At 37.3% G+C, this 18,783-nt stretch overlaps 2 protein-coding genes across 6 annotated transcripts; one reads left to right on the top strand and one right to left on the bottom strand.

The window, feature by feature from the left end:
• Positions 1-1,630: 1,630 nt before the first annotated feature.
• Positions 1,631-3,196, top strand: LOC124837532 (FAM210B-like protein). The gene is made up of 3 exons (XM_047312920.2): positions 1,631-1,985; positions 2,592-2,783; positions 2,879-3,196. The coding sequence occupies exons 1-3, from the start codon at positions 1,767-1,769 to the stop codon at positions 3,035-3,037; spliced, it is 570 nt and encodes a 189-aa protein (XP_047168876.1). The 5' UTR covers positions 1,631-1,766; the 3' UTR covers positions 3,038-3,196.
• A 309-nt stretch (positions 3,197-3,505) lies between these two features.
• LOC124837530 (transcription factor E2FB-like) lies at positions 3,506-9,506 on the bottom strand. 5 transcript variants are annotated; one of them, XM_047312917.2, is made up of 14 exons: positions 9,083-9,505; positions 7,570-7,759; positions 7,343-7,402; positions 6,177-6,262; positions 6,009-6,097; positions 5,862-5,916; positions 5,454-5,506; positions 5,303-5,371; positions 5,153-5,201; positions 5,003-5,068; positions 4,840-4,916; positions 4,479-4,692; positions 4,158-4,224; positions 3,506-4,015 (listed from the first exon to the last, which is right to left on the bottom strand). In XM_047312917.2, the coding sequence occupies exons 1-14, from the start codon at positions 9,287-9,289 to the stop codon at positions 3,885-3,887; spliced, it is 1,413 nt and encodes a 470-aa protein (XP_047168873.1). In that variant the 5' UTR covers positions 9,290-9,505; the 3' UTR covers positions 3,506-3,884. The 5 variants fall into 5 exon arrangements, with proteins under 5 accessions (XP_047168873.1, XP_047168874.1, XP_087965030.1 ...); XM_047312918.2 differs by having other exon boundaries at positions 5,303-5,353; positions 9,083-9,504; XM_088108904.1 differs by having other exon boundaries at positions 3,506-4,224; positions 9,083-9,506.
• Positions 9,507-18,783: the final 9,277 nt, after the last annotated feature.

Here is an 18,783-nt window from a genome sequence, read left to right as displayed (position 1 = left end):
TGTTAATAATGTTTACGTATTTAATTACAAAAAGTGTCGATACACAACTCATATAATAAATAATGCAATACTCTAAGTCATGTAATAGATTGTTTGGTCTGAAAATAATAAGTTTTATTTTAATTTGTATACATTTTAATGAAAATAAAAACTGAAATTTTATAGTTGAAATTTGAAACAAAAATGTATTTTATGAGAATATTGTGTAAATCGTTCAAATAAAAAAAATTACGAATTATTATTTTCAAATTTTATAAAACATCTTCTTAACATTATGTATATTTTAAAAATTAGGTCAGCGGGGGTTTTTCCTATATTAAAAGTTTTTCTATGCAATGATTAGTTGCATAATGCCATTTTTGTAGCAGCTTGTTAAAGAAAATCTCTTTATTGTGAGACAAAGCATCATTTCTGGAATTTTCCTTTAACACCACAGATCCTCTCTTCCTGCATTTCCATACATTTTTTGACTAAAATATTATTCTAGAATTCTGAAGTAAAATCTAAATTATACAACAAAATACATTTTTAAACTGTATAATGTAAAAATATATTTTAAGAATGTATTTATATATTACATAATTAAAAATACATTTTAAATTAATTTAAAAAATATTTTTAGATCTAGAAGTATATTAAAAATTGTGTATTTTAAAACATGTATTTGAAATTTATGAAAGAAAAAACTATAAGATAAACCTTTTATACTTTTTCAATAGTATCGTAAATGTGCAAGAATATCCAATTGCGTTATATAAATCTACAAATAACGCCGTCAATATTGGTATGTTTAATACACATTTATCACTCAACTACAAAAAAGAATTTCCATTTAAATTTTTTCGCATATTTTATCGATATGTATTTGTTTCGTTGTTTTATTATCAAATTTTAAAGAATGTTTTTGTTACAGACAAAATGTTTAAAAAGTGAGAACCGTATCAATAAGATATATGAAAAGAAAAAAAAAACTCAGATGCTAAAGTGTGTGAAAATTGAAAAATTGATAAGTGAAATATCTGAAGAAGAGGTAAATGATAAAATGAGTAAAATAATGATATCCGAAGGATAAAATTTGTAGTTAAGTTTTACTACCTTCTCTCACATATCATTTTTAAATTTATAGATATATTTAATCTAAATGCATATTAACCAATATTAGATGATACAAAGAATTATTTTAAAAAATGAAAATTGTATTGGTAACAAAAATAAAATTAAACATATTCATAAAAAAAATGTTAGTTTATTCTTAAAATGAGTTGTATAATTTATTAAACTACTTTGGAAGAGAAATTCTATATGTAAACAAATCCCTAGAGTTTATAACAACAAACCTATTTATTTTTTAAAGGGAAGATTAAAATAAAATAAAAAATAAGCCGCATTTTAAATATATTTTAAAGAGTGAAAAAGAACCAAATACACATTAATAAATCACATTTATAAACATTAAAAGAAAACTTAAAGCAATGAAAAAAGAAGGTGAAATAATTGTGCTTGTATTGCTTGTTACGTGTCCTTCTCTTGGGCTTTGTTTTGGAAGCCCATTCCAAGGAACAGAGAAGAACTATGGCAGTGAGTCGAACAACTGATTTATGAAGTGATATTTTGTGCCATCGTTATCATTTACTATCTTTTCTCTTTGTTGGCTGAATTGAGCTCACATAACATACACTTTCTGTTTCTCTTTTTTTTTCTGCTTTCAATTTTGATAATCGCAGAGGAAATTGATTGAGCATTAGGTGGAAGATTTGTGTGGGCTGATGATGATGACCACATCGCTGCTACTCCCATCGCCCTCTTGTGCTTCTATACTCAGCGGAAGGACTCAGAGAATTTCGGCTTCTGCTTCATTTCACAGACTCAAGTATCATGTGAAGGGCTTCAGAGTGCGAGCTCTTAGAGAGAAGACGGAGGAAATTGAAAACCCTTCACCTGAGGAAGTTACAAAGAAGTATGGCCTTGAAGCTGGACTTTGGAAGGTGCGCTTTTCATTTTTCTCGTCTGTTTTGGCTTATCTAGGAGTTTAAGGTTGCTAAAAGATTCCGGTTTCTTGAATCGTAGGTTTCTTGTTTTTTGGTGGTTTCGTGTTTGTGTGTAATTGCTGATAAGCAGCCTCGCTTTCTTGGCTTCAATGCTAAGTGTGTATTGGTTCCCACTTAATTAAGTGTGTTGCAAAAAAGAAGCTCGATTTGGATTGAACTTGGAGAAAGTCAAAAGTATAATCGAAGGATATGCTATGATATGATTTTGTTGCTGACATTTTCCGATAAAGGAAACAGAAACCTTGAAAATTCAAAACAGTGAGGCAAAAGGGACTAGTTTTGCTTGTCAAAAATTGCCTTAACTGCAAAAGATGTGCCACTTGATAAAATTTTATTTTATATTCTGTGTAAGCTTCTGTGTTTATCCCTGAATTGTAGGTTTTCTTTCCATTCCTTCCTTTGGCCTCGTTTTAATTTTCTCCACGTTTGGGGAGCACGTGATGGCTTGTTGGTGAATTTTTTAGCTCAAGGAATGTTGAGTAATGACTCAATATTCAGTATCTTTTTGAGTCTATCTAAAATGAAGAAAATGGTATCTTGCAGATTTTCAGCTCAAAAGAGGAAGGAAAGGAGAATTCTGAGCAACAGAAATCAAAGGCTGATCAAGCCAAGGAATTGCTAGCAAAATATGGAGGAGCATACCTGGCTACCTCAATTACACTGTCATTGATCTCTTTCGCACTTTGTTATGCACTAATTAGTGCTGGAATTGATGTCCAATCTTTGTTGCAGAAGGTCCAACACTAAAACAAAACCTAACGTAGATAGATTGGAATTTAGTTAAAAAATAATTATTGCTTGGGATTAATGAGTTGCGTGTTTATCTTCAGATTGGAATCTCAGCTGATGAGACTGGCGAAAAAGTTGGTACCTTTGCTTTGGCATATGCTGCACATAAAGCTGCATCTCCAATTAGGTTTCCACCCACAGTGGCTCTTACCCCGATTGTGGCTGGTTGGATTGGAAAGAAAGATGAGAAAGATAAGTAGCTTGTAGTGATACCTTCAAATGTCAAACAATCTGCCCCTGAACATGCTTTCTCTATAGTATCTCGAATTTTATAACCAGATAAACATTAGTTTCCACACTTATGGGCATGTTACATTCTTATTATTTATTAACGATAATGAAAATGATGTTTAATAATATGCACTATGTATGCCACTAACGTTGTCATAATTCGCTTGCATGATTGCATCCACCAGGTTAGTATAATCGGTATAATATAACACACTATTTAGTTATTGGTTGTAGTCAGTCAATCATTGGATTATCGAGGGAGGCCCAGAATAGCGATAAGGTGATTGCCAACTCACAGAATGGTGATAAGGTAATTGCCAACTCAAAGAAAATGAATGATCCTAAAATCCCAGCTGAAACTTGTCGTTTCACCATCAGTGTGCTGAATTGCAGGCATAGCAAATATTGAAATGGACGAATGGTTAAAGATGATAAGCTAGGAGCATAACTCTTCCAATTTGCATTCCGAAGTTTTTTATTGCTTGCAAAACATAAGACATCGAGCTAAGTACTACGAAGCAAGACTTAAAATAATATACAAGGATGGTTTCGGCAAAGCATCAAGATCTTTTTGTTCTTGAACTAAGGTCCCTTGGGTTATGTAATATTTTACTATACAACGAGCCAATTGATTGGCCACTCAGTTCCTCGGACTAGCTTCTAGGAAAAACATGAGAAAGCATCTTCATGGAACCTTCAATCCAACCGCCAGAATAATGTAGAGAGGATACAAAAGGAATATGGATGGATGTCATAGGTTCTCAGCAGGAAAAGGAACATCACGTTCACTTTTATATTCACAATGCATTGGAAGCTTCAACCTCCAGAGGGTTTAGATGTAGAAGACACTTCACCTACATTTGAAGGATGACTTGGGGTCGAAGTATTATCGCGAGTCATACAGTAATCTTCCTGAAGCGGATCCAGTTCATTCCATTCAACTACAGCTGTAAATGTAACAATGAAGCTTTAGAATATCATCAAGCCTGAATCCTATTTTTTTGTGAAAATCCCAAACCCCTCCCCTCCAGGTGTGTGGGTGCATGACGTATCTAAAGAATAAATGGAGGATAAGTTTAGGGAGGATACGTTCTGTTCTCCACATGTCAGTTATGCTAACATCAGCATCTGATAAAAGCCAGTAATCAGCTTCACTCTGCAAAGGGAAAAAAGTTTCAAATAAGCTCCTACACTTGAGCTTTTATTTCTTTTATCAGAAACGATACTGACTTCGTGCTTACAAGTTACAACAAAGAAACATTGCAAAAATTCATACAAAATATGCAATCATAGATGTGTGCAGAATTTTGAAAGATAATCCCCCACAGCTGAGACAGTGTTGCCATAAATGTATTCTCGCATTAGAACCGAAATATGAAAAACAAAATGTCTCAAAGAGGTGATACTCACAGCAACATCTGAAGGAACAATCTTCATGATCCCGCTGACGAAATCTTGAGAGGTAGTAAACTCTGAACTAGGTCCAACATCTGGTCCCTGAACATCAACGCCTTTCCCTTTATCCTCCGGTACCACTGTTGATTGATTTTTGTTAACATCTGGACTAGATGGAAGTTTGGGTACATCAACACCATTAATATCTTCAAACTTCTCTTCAAATTGACTAAAAAGACAGAGAAAGAAGGGGAGGTCAGGAATCTAACTATTACATGTTACATGAGAAGCATTATAGCCTCATCCTGCACTGTCATCTGACCATGCCATTGCAATAAACTTGAGGAAACTGATTTTCGAATCATACAAAAAATACCTAACAAGGTAAACATCTATGGGGCCCATTGTGCTTCTGAGGACTATCCTGTATCTCCGCTGTGGATAATCAACAGCCTAATAGAAAAGGGGGATTTACCATGAGAAAAATGCAAGTGATATTTATTAACTTCTATTTAAATCTTCATGCCCTCTCAAATTACCTCGTCAGGATCGGGTACCTCCAAAGTGGTGCCATGGGGTGCTTTAATTGCTATCAAGGTCTCATTCTGGCAGTAAAGACTAAGATTTCAGTAAACATCCAAAACCAAAATTTATATTGTGACGCAAAGAACATAGACGAAGAAATTTACCTGGAAGCAGGGTAAATTTTTTATATCTTCCTCAGTAACAAAAAGCAACCTATGCATGTGGAGATAGATTAAAGAAACACATCAAATATAGTTATGCACACAAAATGACCGCCAAATAACACAGATGATTAAAGGCAAAATGAATATTACCTCTCATTGTTTTCATCTTCACTGAGCTCTCGCAGTCTTTCTTGCATCTCCCTGCAATTAATTAGAAAACTTCAGTAGTCCAGGCATGGTCCCCAAACATTATAGATGAATAAGCCAATGAAGATAAAATTGCCATGGATGGTCTCCAAACCTTATTTGTTCATCTAACCGCCGCTCATCCATTGTTAAATTTTCAACTTCTGCCTGCAGATGAGAAACAGAAGGAAATCAAATGCCAACAAAATTTCAGGAATTAATATTATCTGTGAAGTATAATATAAAATAAATTATACAAAAATTCAATCCCAATACCCATTGCAAAGCAACTTACTGAAATTCAAGTCAGAGAAGGTCTGTAATTTGTTTCAATAAAAATAAAAATGTTTCACAGGCAATCTCACATAAAATGATTTGACAACAGCTACCTCCAGATGAAAAAAAAAATGAAAGTTTCTTGACAGGAAACCATAAATTGAATACATAATCAAGCTTTATATGTTCCAATCTAAAGAAACCATCTCCATGTCAATCCCAAGCAGAAAATTGAATTTTTTCTAACCTGTAAGCTAGCAAAACTATCATCAGCCTCTCCCGGTCTTGAGACATCCAATCCCCTGATCAACATTTGTCAAAGGAGTCAGTAAAATAGTTTAAAACTTCAATACCTCAACAATTATGACAAGGATTGACGAATAGAAATTCCTACTTCCATTGAATTCGGTTCTTCAGTTTCTTTTCTATAAGGCCAATCCCTTCAAGAACGTTTGTTATATCATATATCCTCCTCTTTTGCACCTGTAGTTACAAAAAAAGGAACATCAAATTATCAAACTTTACAGCATGCAATCACTAGACCATATGAAAATATATTAACCTCTAACGTGTCTGCAGCTTTATTCAGATCAAGGATACCATCCTCAGCTTGTTTGATCAAATTGATGAACTTCTTGGTCAACAGACCTATTTTTTACGAAAATGATATATGCAGTAATTAAAAAAGAGTATAGCAACTTCCTTTTGTCACTGAAAACATACTGAACAAAGGGAAAATTACACTTAATCTAACAGTAGTTTCACCATTTTCAGACAAACCCCGACTATTTTTGTAACTGAAATCTCCTCAGCTTTAGTTTAACTTGAAAATATTAGCTTCAGTTAACTTCAATGTCAATTTAACATTTACTCATCCTATCCATCTAAGACATGGCCGGTTGGTTTGATTAAGAAGACTTAACCAAACTGTAATAAAAACTAATTAAAGAATCAGTCTACGAACCACGCCACATTTAAAAACCAGCTCTTCAAACTGTAATTAAAACCATTTTTTGTCATTTGGTTAACCAGTTCATCAACTAACGAAGAAGAGTGTGATCCTTTATGTAGCATAACAATCATGTTGATGGATCGCATGTTATTAAATGTGCTTCAATATGAAAGATAGCAATGGCAAGAGGGTAACAGAGCAGACTGTGCCTCTGTTGGTACTTGGTAGTGGCAGAGGAATAAAGAGCTTTAGGAGTAGATCAGCTTCTACATGAGTTGGGTGAACGAAATAACATAGATTAGTTAAATCTGATTAACTGAATTAGATTTGAAAGTGGTTATCTTAACAGCTTTTTAGACAGAAATTGGTTAGACTATTAGAAATCTAAATACAAGTTGGTTCTTCTAGGTGTGGTTCAGTTAAGTTTGAAATTCAGTTTGGTTTTGAGTTGTTCTTTACCCATCCTTTTGGACCCACTAGAGTGACTTCTATTTCCAAGAAGGTAATGCATGAGCTAAACAATAACTTTAGAGGGTACATTGTGAAAATATTAAACCAGAATTAAATAATGAGTAAAATAAACATGTAAATGCTGATTGTAAAAATTTGTCTATAAACTACAAGTTGTTGAGAGAGTTTAATACACAATGAAAGTTGAGGCCACTAAATGAGAAAGAATGAAACTACAAAGGACCAAAGGGTAATAATGCACCATATAAAATTGAATAATTATAAAACCTTGATGATCAACAATGAACTGCCAAAAGCTATAATACCTAAAGAGCTGTCATAACGACATGGACCAGCAGGAGTGAGATTATTGCCTGAAGGAGAACCTGCCAAGTTTACATAAAAAAAAAAGTATCTAAGTTTTTTGCATGCCTAACACAGGTAAGTAATGATGGTGTATGTTAGTTGACAGACAACCAAAATATGATTTACCAGCATTTTCTAGGGATATCTGTTAAAAATAAAAACATAATGTTTGGAAGATGATATTCACCAATATTTGAGCCTGGAGTTTGAGTTCCAAGTCTGTTGCATTTTGTCATCCTAGAGGATTTACCACCTTTTCCTGTCTTTCCTGATACTGGTGTACGAAAAGGACTATTAGCTGGTTCAGTGGACCCAGGAGTCATCCTATCACCAGAATCAGCTTCAAAATCAGCTGCTTCACTCTTCCGCTTCAATTGCTGAAATGTGAAAATATAATCATTGCAATCAATAGAAATGACAAAACAGGAGAAATTAGAATAGTAAGAATTACATTTTCACAAATAATTCACATACTTTATAATCCATAATAGACAATCTATATTTGGTCCAAAGCATGCAAGCAATAATTGCAAAGCAATATTAATTAGAATGTTCATAAAGGAAAATAAAATAATAACTCTACTATTATAGAGATGTTCATCACAAGATTATGCATAATTCATTCTTTCACATGATCACTACCTAATCCATTTCTAGTTTGTAATCATATAAAGTCAAACAATAAATTGGAAATCTTTTTCCAAAGAGCCCCAAGAACAGAAGGACTAGACATGACACATGCACAAATATGTACAATTGATTTAATATGAAAGTATGAAAGATACTCCTAAAAGTAGGTTACAAACACTCAGAACTCCTAGACTAGGAACGTATGGATGAAGTAATTGATCTGTGGTCAAATCAAATGCCCAAAACCTATGAATTTGGCAGCCTCCAGATTCAATTTTAGGTTGAGTAAAATGATCCAAATAAAACATAAGCAGACGAAAGTTAAAAGAGTATATACATAATTTCACATGATGTCAATGGGACTGTCCAGAAGTACTTCAATGCGGCTAATACAACAAATAACTAGCCCTACCACTTCCTCAAAATTTTTGACCAATTTACAATCACACTGCCAAAGTTAAAAGAGTATATACATAATTTCACATGATGTCAATGGGACTGTCCAGAAGTACTTCAAAGCGGCTAATACAACAAATAAATAGCCCTACCACTTCCTCGAAAAATTTGACCAATTTACAATCACACTGCCAACTCAATTTATAATCAGCAAACACATCCTCTCAAGTTCCTCACTGCTCTAGTCACAAACTCAAGAACTTAATATCACCAAAGAGACTAAACAGATAGAACAGTTTATAAATTATAACCTTCTATACAAGATATTGACCAATCAATTCCATACCCTGTATAAAAACAAGTCCCGAGCACATTATATTTCCAACTCTCAAGCACCTTAACTTGGGAAATCAAAATTCAATCTCAACTACCACTTAACAATCTCCAAGTTACAATCTAGCTCTAGTGTCACCTATAAACTGATTCAGCGACTAACACCAACAAATTAACAACTCACTAACTAATTAAGCCCTTGAATTGAGCAGATCTCTAGTTCTCAAACAATTATCCGAGCCATCACGAACACCCGACCACATAACCCACTCTAACAACTCAACAGCCAAAAAAATAATAAAAAACCTAAAAATGAAAAACAAAATTAGGGAAGCACCGACAGGAGTCTTGACCACGACTGCTTCGGCGTCGAGGCTTCGGCGGTGGTCAGGGGCGAAGCGGTGGTAGTCTCCGGCGGCGGCAAAGGGTGGTTTCATGGAAGAGAAGGGAAGTTGGCGTTTCATGGTGTGCATGATCTGATCGGGCGGGTTGGAGGAGGCAGTGGCGGTGGCGGTGGCGGCAGCGGAAGGAGCGCGCGGTGCCGACATCCGCCGCAAGGAAGGGGGATCGGTGGGGTTTGGGAGTTAGAATTGGGGGAATCGAAAGGAATGGGAGAGGAAACAAAGATCTGAGAGTTTGTTGAGTGGGAAAATAATAAAGCGGGAGAGAGAAAGAGAGGAGAAAACGAGGGAAAGAGAAAAAAGAGAGAGAGGAAGAAGAAGATGAAGAGAAGGGAGGGAATTTGGTTCGGATATAGATGTGGAGGGAAGCACTTACTACAATAAATTCCCAAATAAATATAATATATATATTATCATAATAATTACTATTTCTTTTCACACTAAAGAGGAAAAACAGATCAATTATTATTGTTATTATTAATATTGTGTTTTATCTATCCATTCATATTTTAATTTTATTTTTTAATGGAACAAAAGAGCATTACAATCATTAATATGCAGTGTAAGCAATATTTTAAAGAGAAAATAAAAGAGTTTAATTTTTATGTATAGAATATGCAAGCAATTTTACCTTAATAATTAACTAAAAATTATACTCATCATCACTGTACCAACAATAGTTTTTAAATAATTGCTCTAAAGCTTAACAAATGATTCCATAAGATTCACTAATTGAAATGAGATGTACTAAGTGGGATGAGCTTCTGAAGTAATTGACTTTAATTTAACAAAATGCAAAAGAAAATAATAAACAATATAATAAAATCTACAATTAAATATATAAATACCACTAAAAATAAATCAAACCACCTGTTATATTTATTTTCGAACTTGCACACCATTTATACGACCACTATTTTCTTAAATCGAAAATAAAATAAATATATAACTTTTTTTTTAAGAAAAAAATAAATTACAACTATTTTGTATATATTTTACAAGCATTATTCCTATATATCACTAACGTTAAAATTTGGACAATTAATCAAATAAAAAGTAAGTTCAAACATTATATATTCAGATTAATAGTGTAAAACTGTTGTATATGGTATACCAATAAAAAATTACTATTTGTAAACTTTTAGAATTATTAAAGTAAAAGTTAATAGCATTATTACATATAGTAATTTATAATTGAATAATAATGTAAAATCAATTTTTATGATTAGTATATGTGACATCCCAAAAATACAGTATAAAACCATATAATATAATAATCACATGTTAATAATACTACAGATCAGTCTTACAAAAAATAGGACATGCGCTTATGGCCGAACGGCCTTATAGAATAACGAGAAAGTTAAAACTGTACAAATAAGCAATCTAGTCCGAACAGTTTACAAAAGACCTATACCAAACAATCATACAAAAGAAGAAGGTAAAAGATGATCGAACAGTCATCGTACAAATAAACTAACTACTGGCCGAAGGTTCTACATTTTGGTCTTAACTTCTACCTCGACCAAACTTTCTTCTTCCAACGCTTCTTCCAACAGCTCTTCTCTTTCTGCTCACATCCACACGGATGATCATTGCGACATGACAATAACCGAACGTACAAAACGGACAAGACAGGAAAATAGGGTAAGCTTGTGTAATTCAATTCATGTATCAGCATATATTTCATAATGTCAACACTCAATTTTGTCCGGGTTGTAAAAAAATTTTTTTTTTTTTTTTTTTTTTTTGGTTATTTATTATTTTCCTTTTTATTATTTTACCTTTTTGTTTTATTCTATTTTTATGTATTTAGATTTTTTGTTTTTAATTTAATTTCTATTTTTCTTATCTTCAATTTTGTTTTAATAGAGTTAATAATTAAAAAAATTAAAAAAATAAAATTAAAACTGAAAACAATTAAATTAAAATAAAAATAAAAAAATGGAAAACGTGGAAAAGGGCACGTGTGGAGGTGTGTCTCAGCAGGGGGGACCAGGTGGTCAAGAGAATATTTTTCTAAGATTTTGGGAGAGAGAAAAGGGGGGAGACCAGGTTGTTAGAGCAGCAGAATTTGGTTGGATCGGATTGAGAAAAAAGGAGAGAGAGTGCACACGCGAAACCATCATCTAGAATCATCACCGGCACCGACAGAGAAAGAGAAGAGTGAGAAGAGGTCGCCGGCTACACAGCTAGCAGTAGCAGCAGCCATAACAGCAGGTAGGTCTTTTGTTCACCTGTACATTCAGATTCATCACATATGCTTACTGCATAAGCTCCATTCACCCCTTATCCCGTCAGCCCATGCACCATCATCAGAATCATCTATCCCCTTCACGCTAAAATGCACACAACACACTCATCTCTTCCAATACCAAATTAACGAGGTTCAACCAACATTAAACCCATCAGTAAACATTAAAAATTAGGGGAGGCAGAGAGGGAAAAATGGTGTTGCAGGGGGGCATTCGGTCTTCGAGAAAATCATCGAATGAGAGGAAGAGGGTAGCTGATTGTTTCGTGGTTGGTGGTTTGGAAGTAGTAGTCTGCTGTGTGGTGGTGGCAGTGGCGTCGCTAAGGTCGTCCTGGTAGGTGATGGTGACCGTGTAGGTGGCTGAGGAGGTAGACGAGTATAGGCACGGGGAGGGACATTATCGTGACAGTGGTCGTGTTCGTCGTAGAGGTTTTAGCAATGGTGAAGTTGATGTTGATGGGTGATGATAACACGAGTGGATCGGAGAGGAAGGTGGAGAAAAACCCTCCTTGAGAGTTGCTGGTTTTCGAAGAGAGAAGAGTGGAGACGATGGTGTTTTGGCTGACGGTGGTTCTGGTGGTGCGAAGGGGTCGCCGGTGAAGCCAAGGCGCGTTCTGTTTGAGGTGACGGTGGTCGGCCATGGCAGAGGTGGTGATCAGTTGTGGTGATTGAACAAGAAACCTTGAATCTCTGGAGAAGGTGCAAAACAGCGCGAATGAGTGGGAATGAGGGTGAACCTCCTGAACCCCTAGAAAATTCTAGGTCAGAAGCATTGGACTGGGCCAGGCCCAGAAATGAACGTACGTTCGGGAACATTCAGCCTTTTTCTGACCGTTCGTGCAACGTTCCAAATGAACGAGCGCTCGTTATCTAAACGAGCGAACGCTCGTTATCTTTTAGCCTTTTGAGCGTTCGTTTCTCACCAATGAGCGATCGTCATCTAAACGAGCGAACGCTCGTTATCCTTAGCTTTTTTTGACCGTTCGTTCAGCACTCTCGCCAACGAGCGCTCGTTATCCAAAAGAGCGAACGCTCGTTATCCTTAGCCTTTTTGACCGTTCGTTCAACATTCTCACCAATGAGCGCTCGTTCGCCATCTCCCCACAACGAACGCTCGTTACTTAGCGCTCGTTCGCCATTTCCACAGCGAACGCTCGTTACTTAGCGCTCGTTCGCCACTTCCACAACGAACGCTCGTTACTTAGCGCTCGTTCGCCATCCCCACAACGAACGCTCGTTACCGACGTTCGTTCGCCACTTCCACAACGAACGCTCGTTACTTAGCGCTCGTTCGCCACTTCCACAACGAACGCTCGTTACTTAGCGCTCGTTCGCCATCCCCACAACGAACGCTCGTTACTTAGCGCTCGTTCGCCACTTCCACAGCGAACGCTCGTTACTTAGCGCTCGTTCGCCACTTCCACAGCGAACGCTCGTTACTGACGCTCGTTCGCCACTTCCACAGCGAACGCTCGTTACTTAGCGCTCGTTCGCCACTTTCACAGCGAACGCTCATATTTTAGCGTTCGTTCACCATCTGCCCAATGAACGCTCGTCATTCAGCTCACATTTCTAAACGTCCGTCCGTTATGTTCCCCAGTGGACGTTCGTCCTCTCCCTCCAATGAACGTTCGTTCTTTACTTAACGAACGCTCGTTATTCTGAATCTCTTCCCAGCGTCCGTTCGGCCTCTCCAATTTCTTTTGTTTATTTATTTTTCTTTATTGTCTTATTTTATTTTGTTCTATTTATTTATTTTAGACATTTACTTATTCTAAAATATATATTTTAATAATACAATATTGAAAATTAAATAAAATATTTTGAAAAGGTTTAAGCACACGTGCGACCGCTCGCGTAGGCCTTGTGCTGAAAATCTTTTCATTTTCTTTTACAAAAATTAAAAAATTAAATAAAAATATTTTGAAAAGGTTTAAGCACACGTGTGACCGCTCGCGTCGTCCTTGTGCTAGAAAACCTTTTCGTCTTTCTTATAAAAATTATTACCAAAATATTTAAAGGTTTAAGCGCACGTGTGACCGTTCGCGTCGTCCTTGTGCTAAAAACCTTTTCTTCTTCTTAAATAAAATTTCAAAAATATGTTTTAAAGGTTGAACACTCGTGTGATCGCTCGCATCGTCCTAGTGTTCAATACCTTTCTCTCTTATTTACGTATTATTAAACGAGGGTATGAGTGCTCGTGCGATCGTCCGCATCAGCCTAGCACTCAATACTTTTAAGTCGTCCTAAATAAGTAGATAACGATATGAGTGCTCGTGTGATCGTTCGCATCGTCCTAGTGCTTAATATCGTTATCTCTCTTTTCAAAAATAATTAAAAATATTTAAATATCATTTTAAAGGTATGAGTACTCGTGCGACCGTTCGCGTCGGCCTAGTACTCATTACCTTCTTTTTTTCTCGAAAATATTAAAAACATAAAAATCTCCAAAAATTAAAAAAAACATCTGCTTTTTCAAACAAACAAACAGTCTTTCAGCTAGAACTACGTAACCCTGATTTCTCATTTTGAATGAGAATACGTAGGAGCAAGGTCAATCCTTGTCGGGCCCAAAAAACTAAAAAAATATATTTGTTTATTTATAATTTTATTTTAGGGGATAATTAAACATTTTGAAAAACCACATCATATTCGTGCATTTAGTTAAAGGTACTGCCTTAGGGTAGGCGTTGTGGGGTGCTAACACCTTCCCCACGCGTAACTGACTCCCGAACCCAATCTTTGGTTTTCGTGGACCGTGCTTTATCATTTTGAGGTTTTTTCCATAGTTTTCCATAATAAACTATGGTGGCGACTCCAAATTTTTTTTTAAAACCCGTTTCTGATTTGGATCGTCGTCCCGTCGCGATTCCGGTTGCGACAGATGGCGACTCCACTGGGGATTTCTAGAGAGTCGAGCCATTTAATTAGATGCGCGAATTTGGTGTGGTTTTGTTTTGTGTTTTTCTTTCCCTTTTCTCTATCTATGTGTGATATTTGGAATAACTGCAATAACTGTGGAATATTGAACCCTAGGGTAGACAATATGTTTATATCTGCCTGGGAATTTTTCTGGTTGTTTTGCAGGTGAGGGTTTGGGTGTGCATAATTTCCTCCCTTCACACACACACTTTTGGCATATCATGAGTGGGGCCCTATACCCGGGTCTGAGCGTAGCTTAGAATTAGAGGAGTTGTGTAGCGGTGTCACTCTGGGATGTACTTCCTGTTTGGCTATCGTGAGAACTCCAGCTAGAGTCTGTTCTCTTCATATGTGTTTTCACACCTAGTTGATTACTCGACTGTTGTGGAAATGCTATGAAGGGGGCCATAGCTCTAGTGACCTTTGACCTTTAGGTTCAGGGAACTACCCTTGTGAGATTGCATATACTTGACCTTGAACTCAAAGCAATGAACCTTTGGTAGGGCACGATGGGAGGAATATATGCTTCTGTAACCCTCACGCTGTTCGTTTTTTTTATGATATTACATTTCATCCCATGCATGTGTTTTGTTTTGTCATGTAATTTTATTATCATGCATCATATTCATACATCATTTAGTAACATGTTAATTTTAAGGGAAATCACAGGTACCTACTTGACTTCATACGAGATGGATGTTAACACAAGATCCGATGCTACACAGCACACCGACTCTTCCGACTTAAGAAAGAAGTATAGTCTAAGGACTCATGTGGGAAACTTGACCGGGCTGATAAACTTGGGCAAAAGGCTTAAGACTATAAAGAGAGAAACCTTTCAGAGAAGATATGGAAATTTGTTGAATTTAATGGAGGTTGAAGTACAAATACCCGCTATCACAGCCTTGGCACAATATTATGATTCTCCGCTTCGATGTTTCACATTTCAAGACTTTCAGTTGGCGCCAACCATAGAGGAGTTCGAGCATATCTTGGGTTTACCATTGGAGGGCACCACTCCCTACCAACATTTAGAGCATCATGCCTCTATACCCACTGTTGCTACCATCATGAAATTACATCCCAAGGAGCTTGAAAACAGGATGATGATGAGGAATCAAGTGCATGGGTTATCACAGGGATATCTAGAGCAGTATTTACATCATCTGGCTGATAAAGAAGATTGGGAAACTTTCATAGATGTATTAGCCCTCACCATATACGGCATTGTCTTGTTTCCCAAAATAGAAGAATTTGTGGATTACACCGCGATAGACGTCTTCGTGGCGAGTAAAACCAGATCAGAGAATCCTGTAACAGCAGTTCTTGCGGATGTTTATGGGACTTTAAGTTTTTGCCATGAGAGAAAGGGAAAGAAGATTCTTTGTTGCTTACCGGCGTTGTATACATGGATGACAACGCGCGTGTTTAAAGAGATGGTCGACGTTAAGAGTCTATCGGAGAATTTGTCACACCAAGGGCTTAAAGGTAAAGGAGGAAACGATTGGGCCCGATTCCTTGCCGGCTTGAGCGAAAGAAGTATAAAATGGCGCCTTCCTTGGTTCGGAAATAAACTGGCTATACAACATTGTGGTAGTTTTCCTAATGTACCTCTTATAGGTGCCCGGTACTGTATAAATTACAACCCTCTTTTGGTGCAAAGACAATTTGGGCATCCCATGAAAGGGGCACCTTCATCAGATTACCTTGCTACCCTATTCATTTATTACGAAGACGGGCATTTCATCGAACTGTTAAGAAAGGTTAAAAATGCCTGGGAAAATGTTGTTCGAGCAGAGAAGGACTTGAGGGATGGAGTAGTGGATAGCAGTATTAGTTACCACACCTGGATTCTGGAGAGAGTGAAAGTAGTCAAGTTGCCTTTCAAGCCAATCAAGGATCAATCAGCTAGTGAAGGACCATCTCAAGCTCCAGAAAGTGAAGAGGTGCAACAATTGAAGGCTGAGATGGAGAAATTGAAGGTGAGAAATGCTAGGTTGGAGAATGAATTACAAAGAGCGCGTAATGATCTTGTGGATATGAAAAATGATAATGAAGAAAAGTCGCGGGCTTATGAAAACCTTGTCAAAAGCTAGAAGGCTGAGAGGGATTACACATTTCGAGTGAAACAGGATCTGGCAGCTGCGAGTAAGGAATTATCCATGAGGGTAAATGAGAAGAAGGTGGCTTTAGAAGAGGGAAAGGAGTGGAAACACCTCTACGAAGAAGCCAAAAGAGATAAACGAGAAGCCCTAAAGAGATTAAGAGAAGCGCAGATTCAGATAGAAAAAGCGGGGCATGAGATGAAAGAAATGGCCATGTCGTTTGAGGCGGATATGAATAGGGAGCGTTGGAAGCTAACGGAAGCAGAGGAAGAGCATCGAACTCTGATAAAACAAATGGAGGAATATATCGAGGAACAGGAGGAGCGATGGAGGTCGATAGATTTTGAAGAAAGGCATCAGGCCTTGATAAAGCGAATGGAAGAGCACATCGCCGAGCAAGAAATGGCTGTAAAGCACTGGAAGGAAAGATTCTCTCAGTTGGCTGCTTTGGCAAACGGGGCAATTGAAGACATCCCCAGGATGGTGTCGAATGCTGAAGCAAGCACTCATTTTTGTAACTCACCAGCGGAAATAGAATTGTTTATTAATCATTGTAAATGGTTGGTGGGAGAGATGAAATCTTTCATTGCCCGGGCACGGGATTGATGTACATCGGAATTATGTGTTTTGTTCCTTAGACTATGTAATGGATCAAATTTCCTTTAAATGAAAGATAAGGGATGTTTGTTGGTATCGGCTTGTGTTAATTTTCCATCAGTATTGTCATCGTTATCCTGTGATTTCCACTTATTACTAGCATGCATCATGTTTTCTTTCGTTTTGCATTTTTCATCGTTGTCTAATTTAATTTAATAAAAAATAATAATCGGCAGTACAAGTGAGAAAACAACGGCAAATTTTCCACGACATCCGTACAGGACCAGAGCTAACTCGAAGGTCATGGAGAATTGGGAGCAGTCACACGAATCTATTAAGGCCGATGTCAGCCAGTTGAAGGATCAAATGGCCCAGATTTTGGCGGCTCTCGAAGCCCTAAAGACTACGGGAGGGGTGACGTCTGCGCAAGTTGAGGGAAGTGCTCAATATTACCCTCCGATGTTCAATGCTGGGAGCCAATCTGTTTCGTTCCCAATGTATGGATTACCCCCAGGTTATACCCCACCTGTGGGAGAATACACAGAAGGGGAGCAGACGTCATTCTCTTTCCCTACTACTGCTAACCTACCGCCAATCAGTACTCCGGGGCCTGTTGTAATGTCTGCACCTATGATAAATGAAGGGATGCATGCAAGCATGACTGATGGAATACGAGTAACCCCGGTGCCACCTGTGATTGCCGGAGAGGGTTTTTCTACCAGGGTTGCACCATATACTTCGTTTCAGGGGGTAACTAGTAATGTTGATGGGGCAAAGGATAAACTGGAGAGCTTAGAGGCAAGATTGAGGGCTGTGGAGGGGTATGAGAGTTATGGATTTGGGGATGTTTCTAGATTGAGTTTGGTTCCTGGCGTTAAAATACCACATAAGTTCAAGGCACCAGATTTTGAGAAGTATAAGGGAAATACATGTCCAAAGAGCCATCTGACCATGTTTTGCAGAAAGATGGCTGCATATGCTTATGATGAGCAGCTGCTCATCCATGTTTTTCAAGATAGTTTGGCTGGAGTGGCGTTAAACTGGTATACCCATTTGGAGCCTACTCGAATTCGTTGTTGGGCGGACTTGGCTGATGCATTCGTGAAACAGTACATATACAATACACATGTTGCGCCAGATCGTTTACAGCTGCAGAACATGTCGAAGAAAGACAACGAAAGTTTTAAGGAGTATGCTCAGCGGTGGAGGGAATTGGCTGCACAAGTTGAGCCACCTTTGTATGATAGGGAAATGGTGGCAATGTTTGTAAATACACTCCAACCACCATTTTATGAACATATGGTGGGAAATGTATCTTCAAATTTTGCCGATATCATCGTGATAGGTGAGCGGATAGAGATCGGGTTGAAAAATGGCAAGATTGCATATGGCTCGTCGGTGGTTGCAAATTCTAAAAAACCAAATTTCAACTCAGGAAAAAGAAAAGAAGGAGATGTGCATGCAACATCTGCAACCCCCGTGTGGAGAGGTCAGGCTCCCACTCATAATTATCGACCATACTGGGGTCAACATCCACATGCAGCTAACGCGTCATTTGGTCATCAAATTAGGCCTCAACAACAACCAGGGTACTATCAACCACAATACATTCCGACGAATAATTGGAGAGAAGGGGCAAACGTAGGTTCCAATGTGAATGCGGGTCCAAATACTTATCCAAGAAGGAACCAAGAGAGAAACTATGTTAATTTTACCCCAATTCCTACCACTTATACGGAATTATTGCCTCATCTTATCAAACA

This window comes from Vigna umbellata, chromosome 3 (genome assembly GCF_029865625.1).
Source record: "Vigna umbellata cultivar VRB3 chromosome 3, Vumbellata_1.0, whole genome shotgun sequence".
NCBI lineage: Eukaryota > Viridiplantae > Streptophyta > Magnoliopsida > Fabales > Fabaceae > Vigna > Vigna umbellata.
Note: the sequence above shows the minus strand (reverse complement) of the source record. Positions and strands in the feature narration are given on the sequence as shown.

Coding starts and splice junctions, on each gene's coding strand:
- LOC124837532 (XM_047312920.2), top strand. CDS start 1,767: ATGATGATGACCACATCGCTGCTACTCCCATCGCCCTCTTGTGCTTCT. Junction 1,986..2,591: donor TTGAAGCTGGACTTTGGAAG/GTGCGCTTTTCA, acceptor GGTATCTTGCAG/ATTTTCAGCTCAAAAGAGGA. Junction 2,784..2,878: donor TCCAATCTTTGTTGCAGAAG/GTCCAACACTAA, acceptor GTTTATCTTCAG/ATTGGAATCTCAGCTGATGA.
- LOC124837530 (XM_088108904.1), bottom strand. CDS start 9,289: ATGTCGGCACCGCGCGCTCCTTCCGCTGCCGCCACCGCCACCGCCACT. Junction 5,202..5,302: donor GAAGATGAAAACAATGAGAG/GTAATATTCATT, acceptor CCACATGCATAG/GTTGCTTTTTGTTACTGAGG. Junction 4,225..4,478: donor TTGTTCCTTCAGATGTTGCT/GTGAGTATCACC, acceptor TTCCCTTTGCAG/AGTGAAGCTGATTACTGGCT.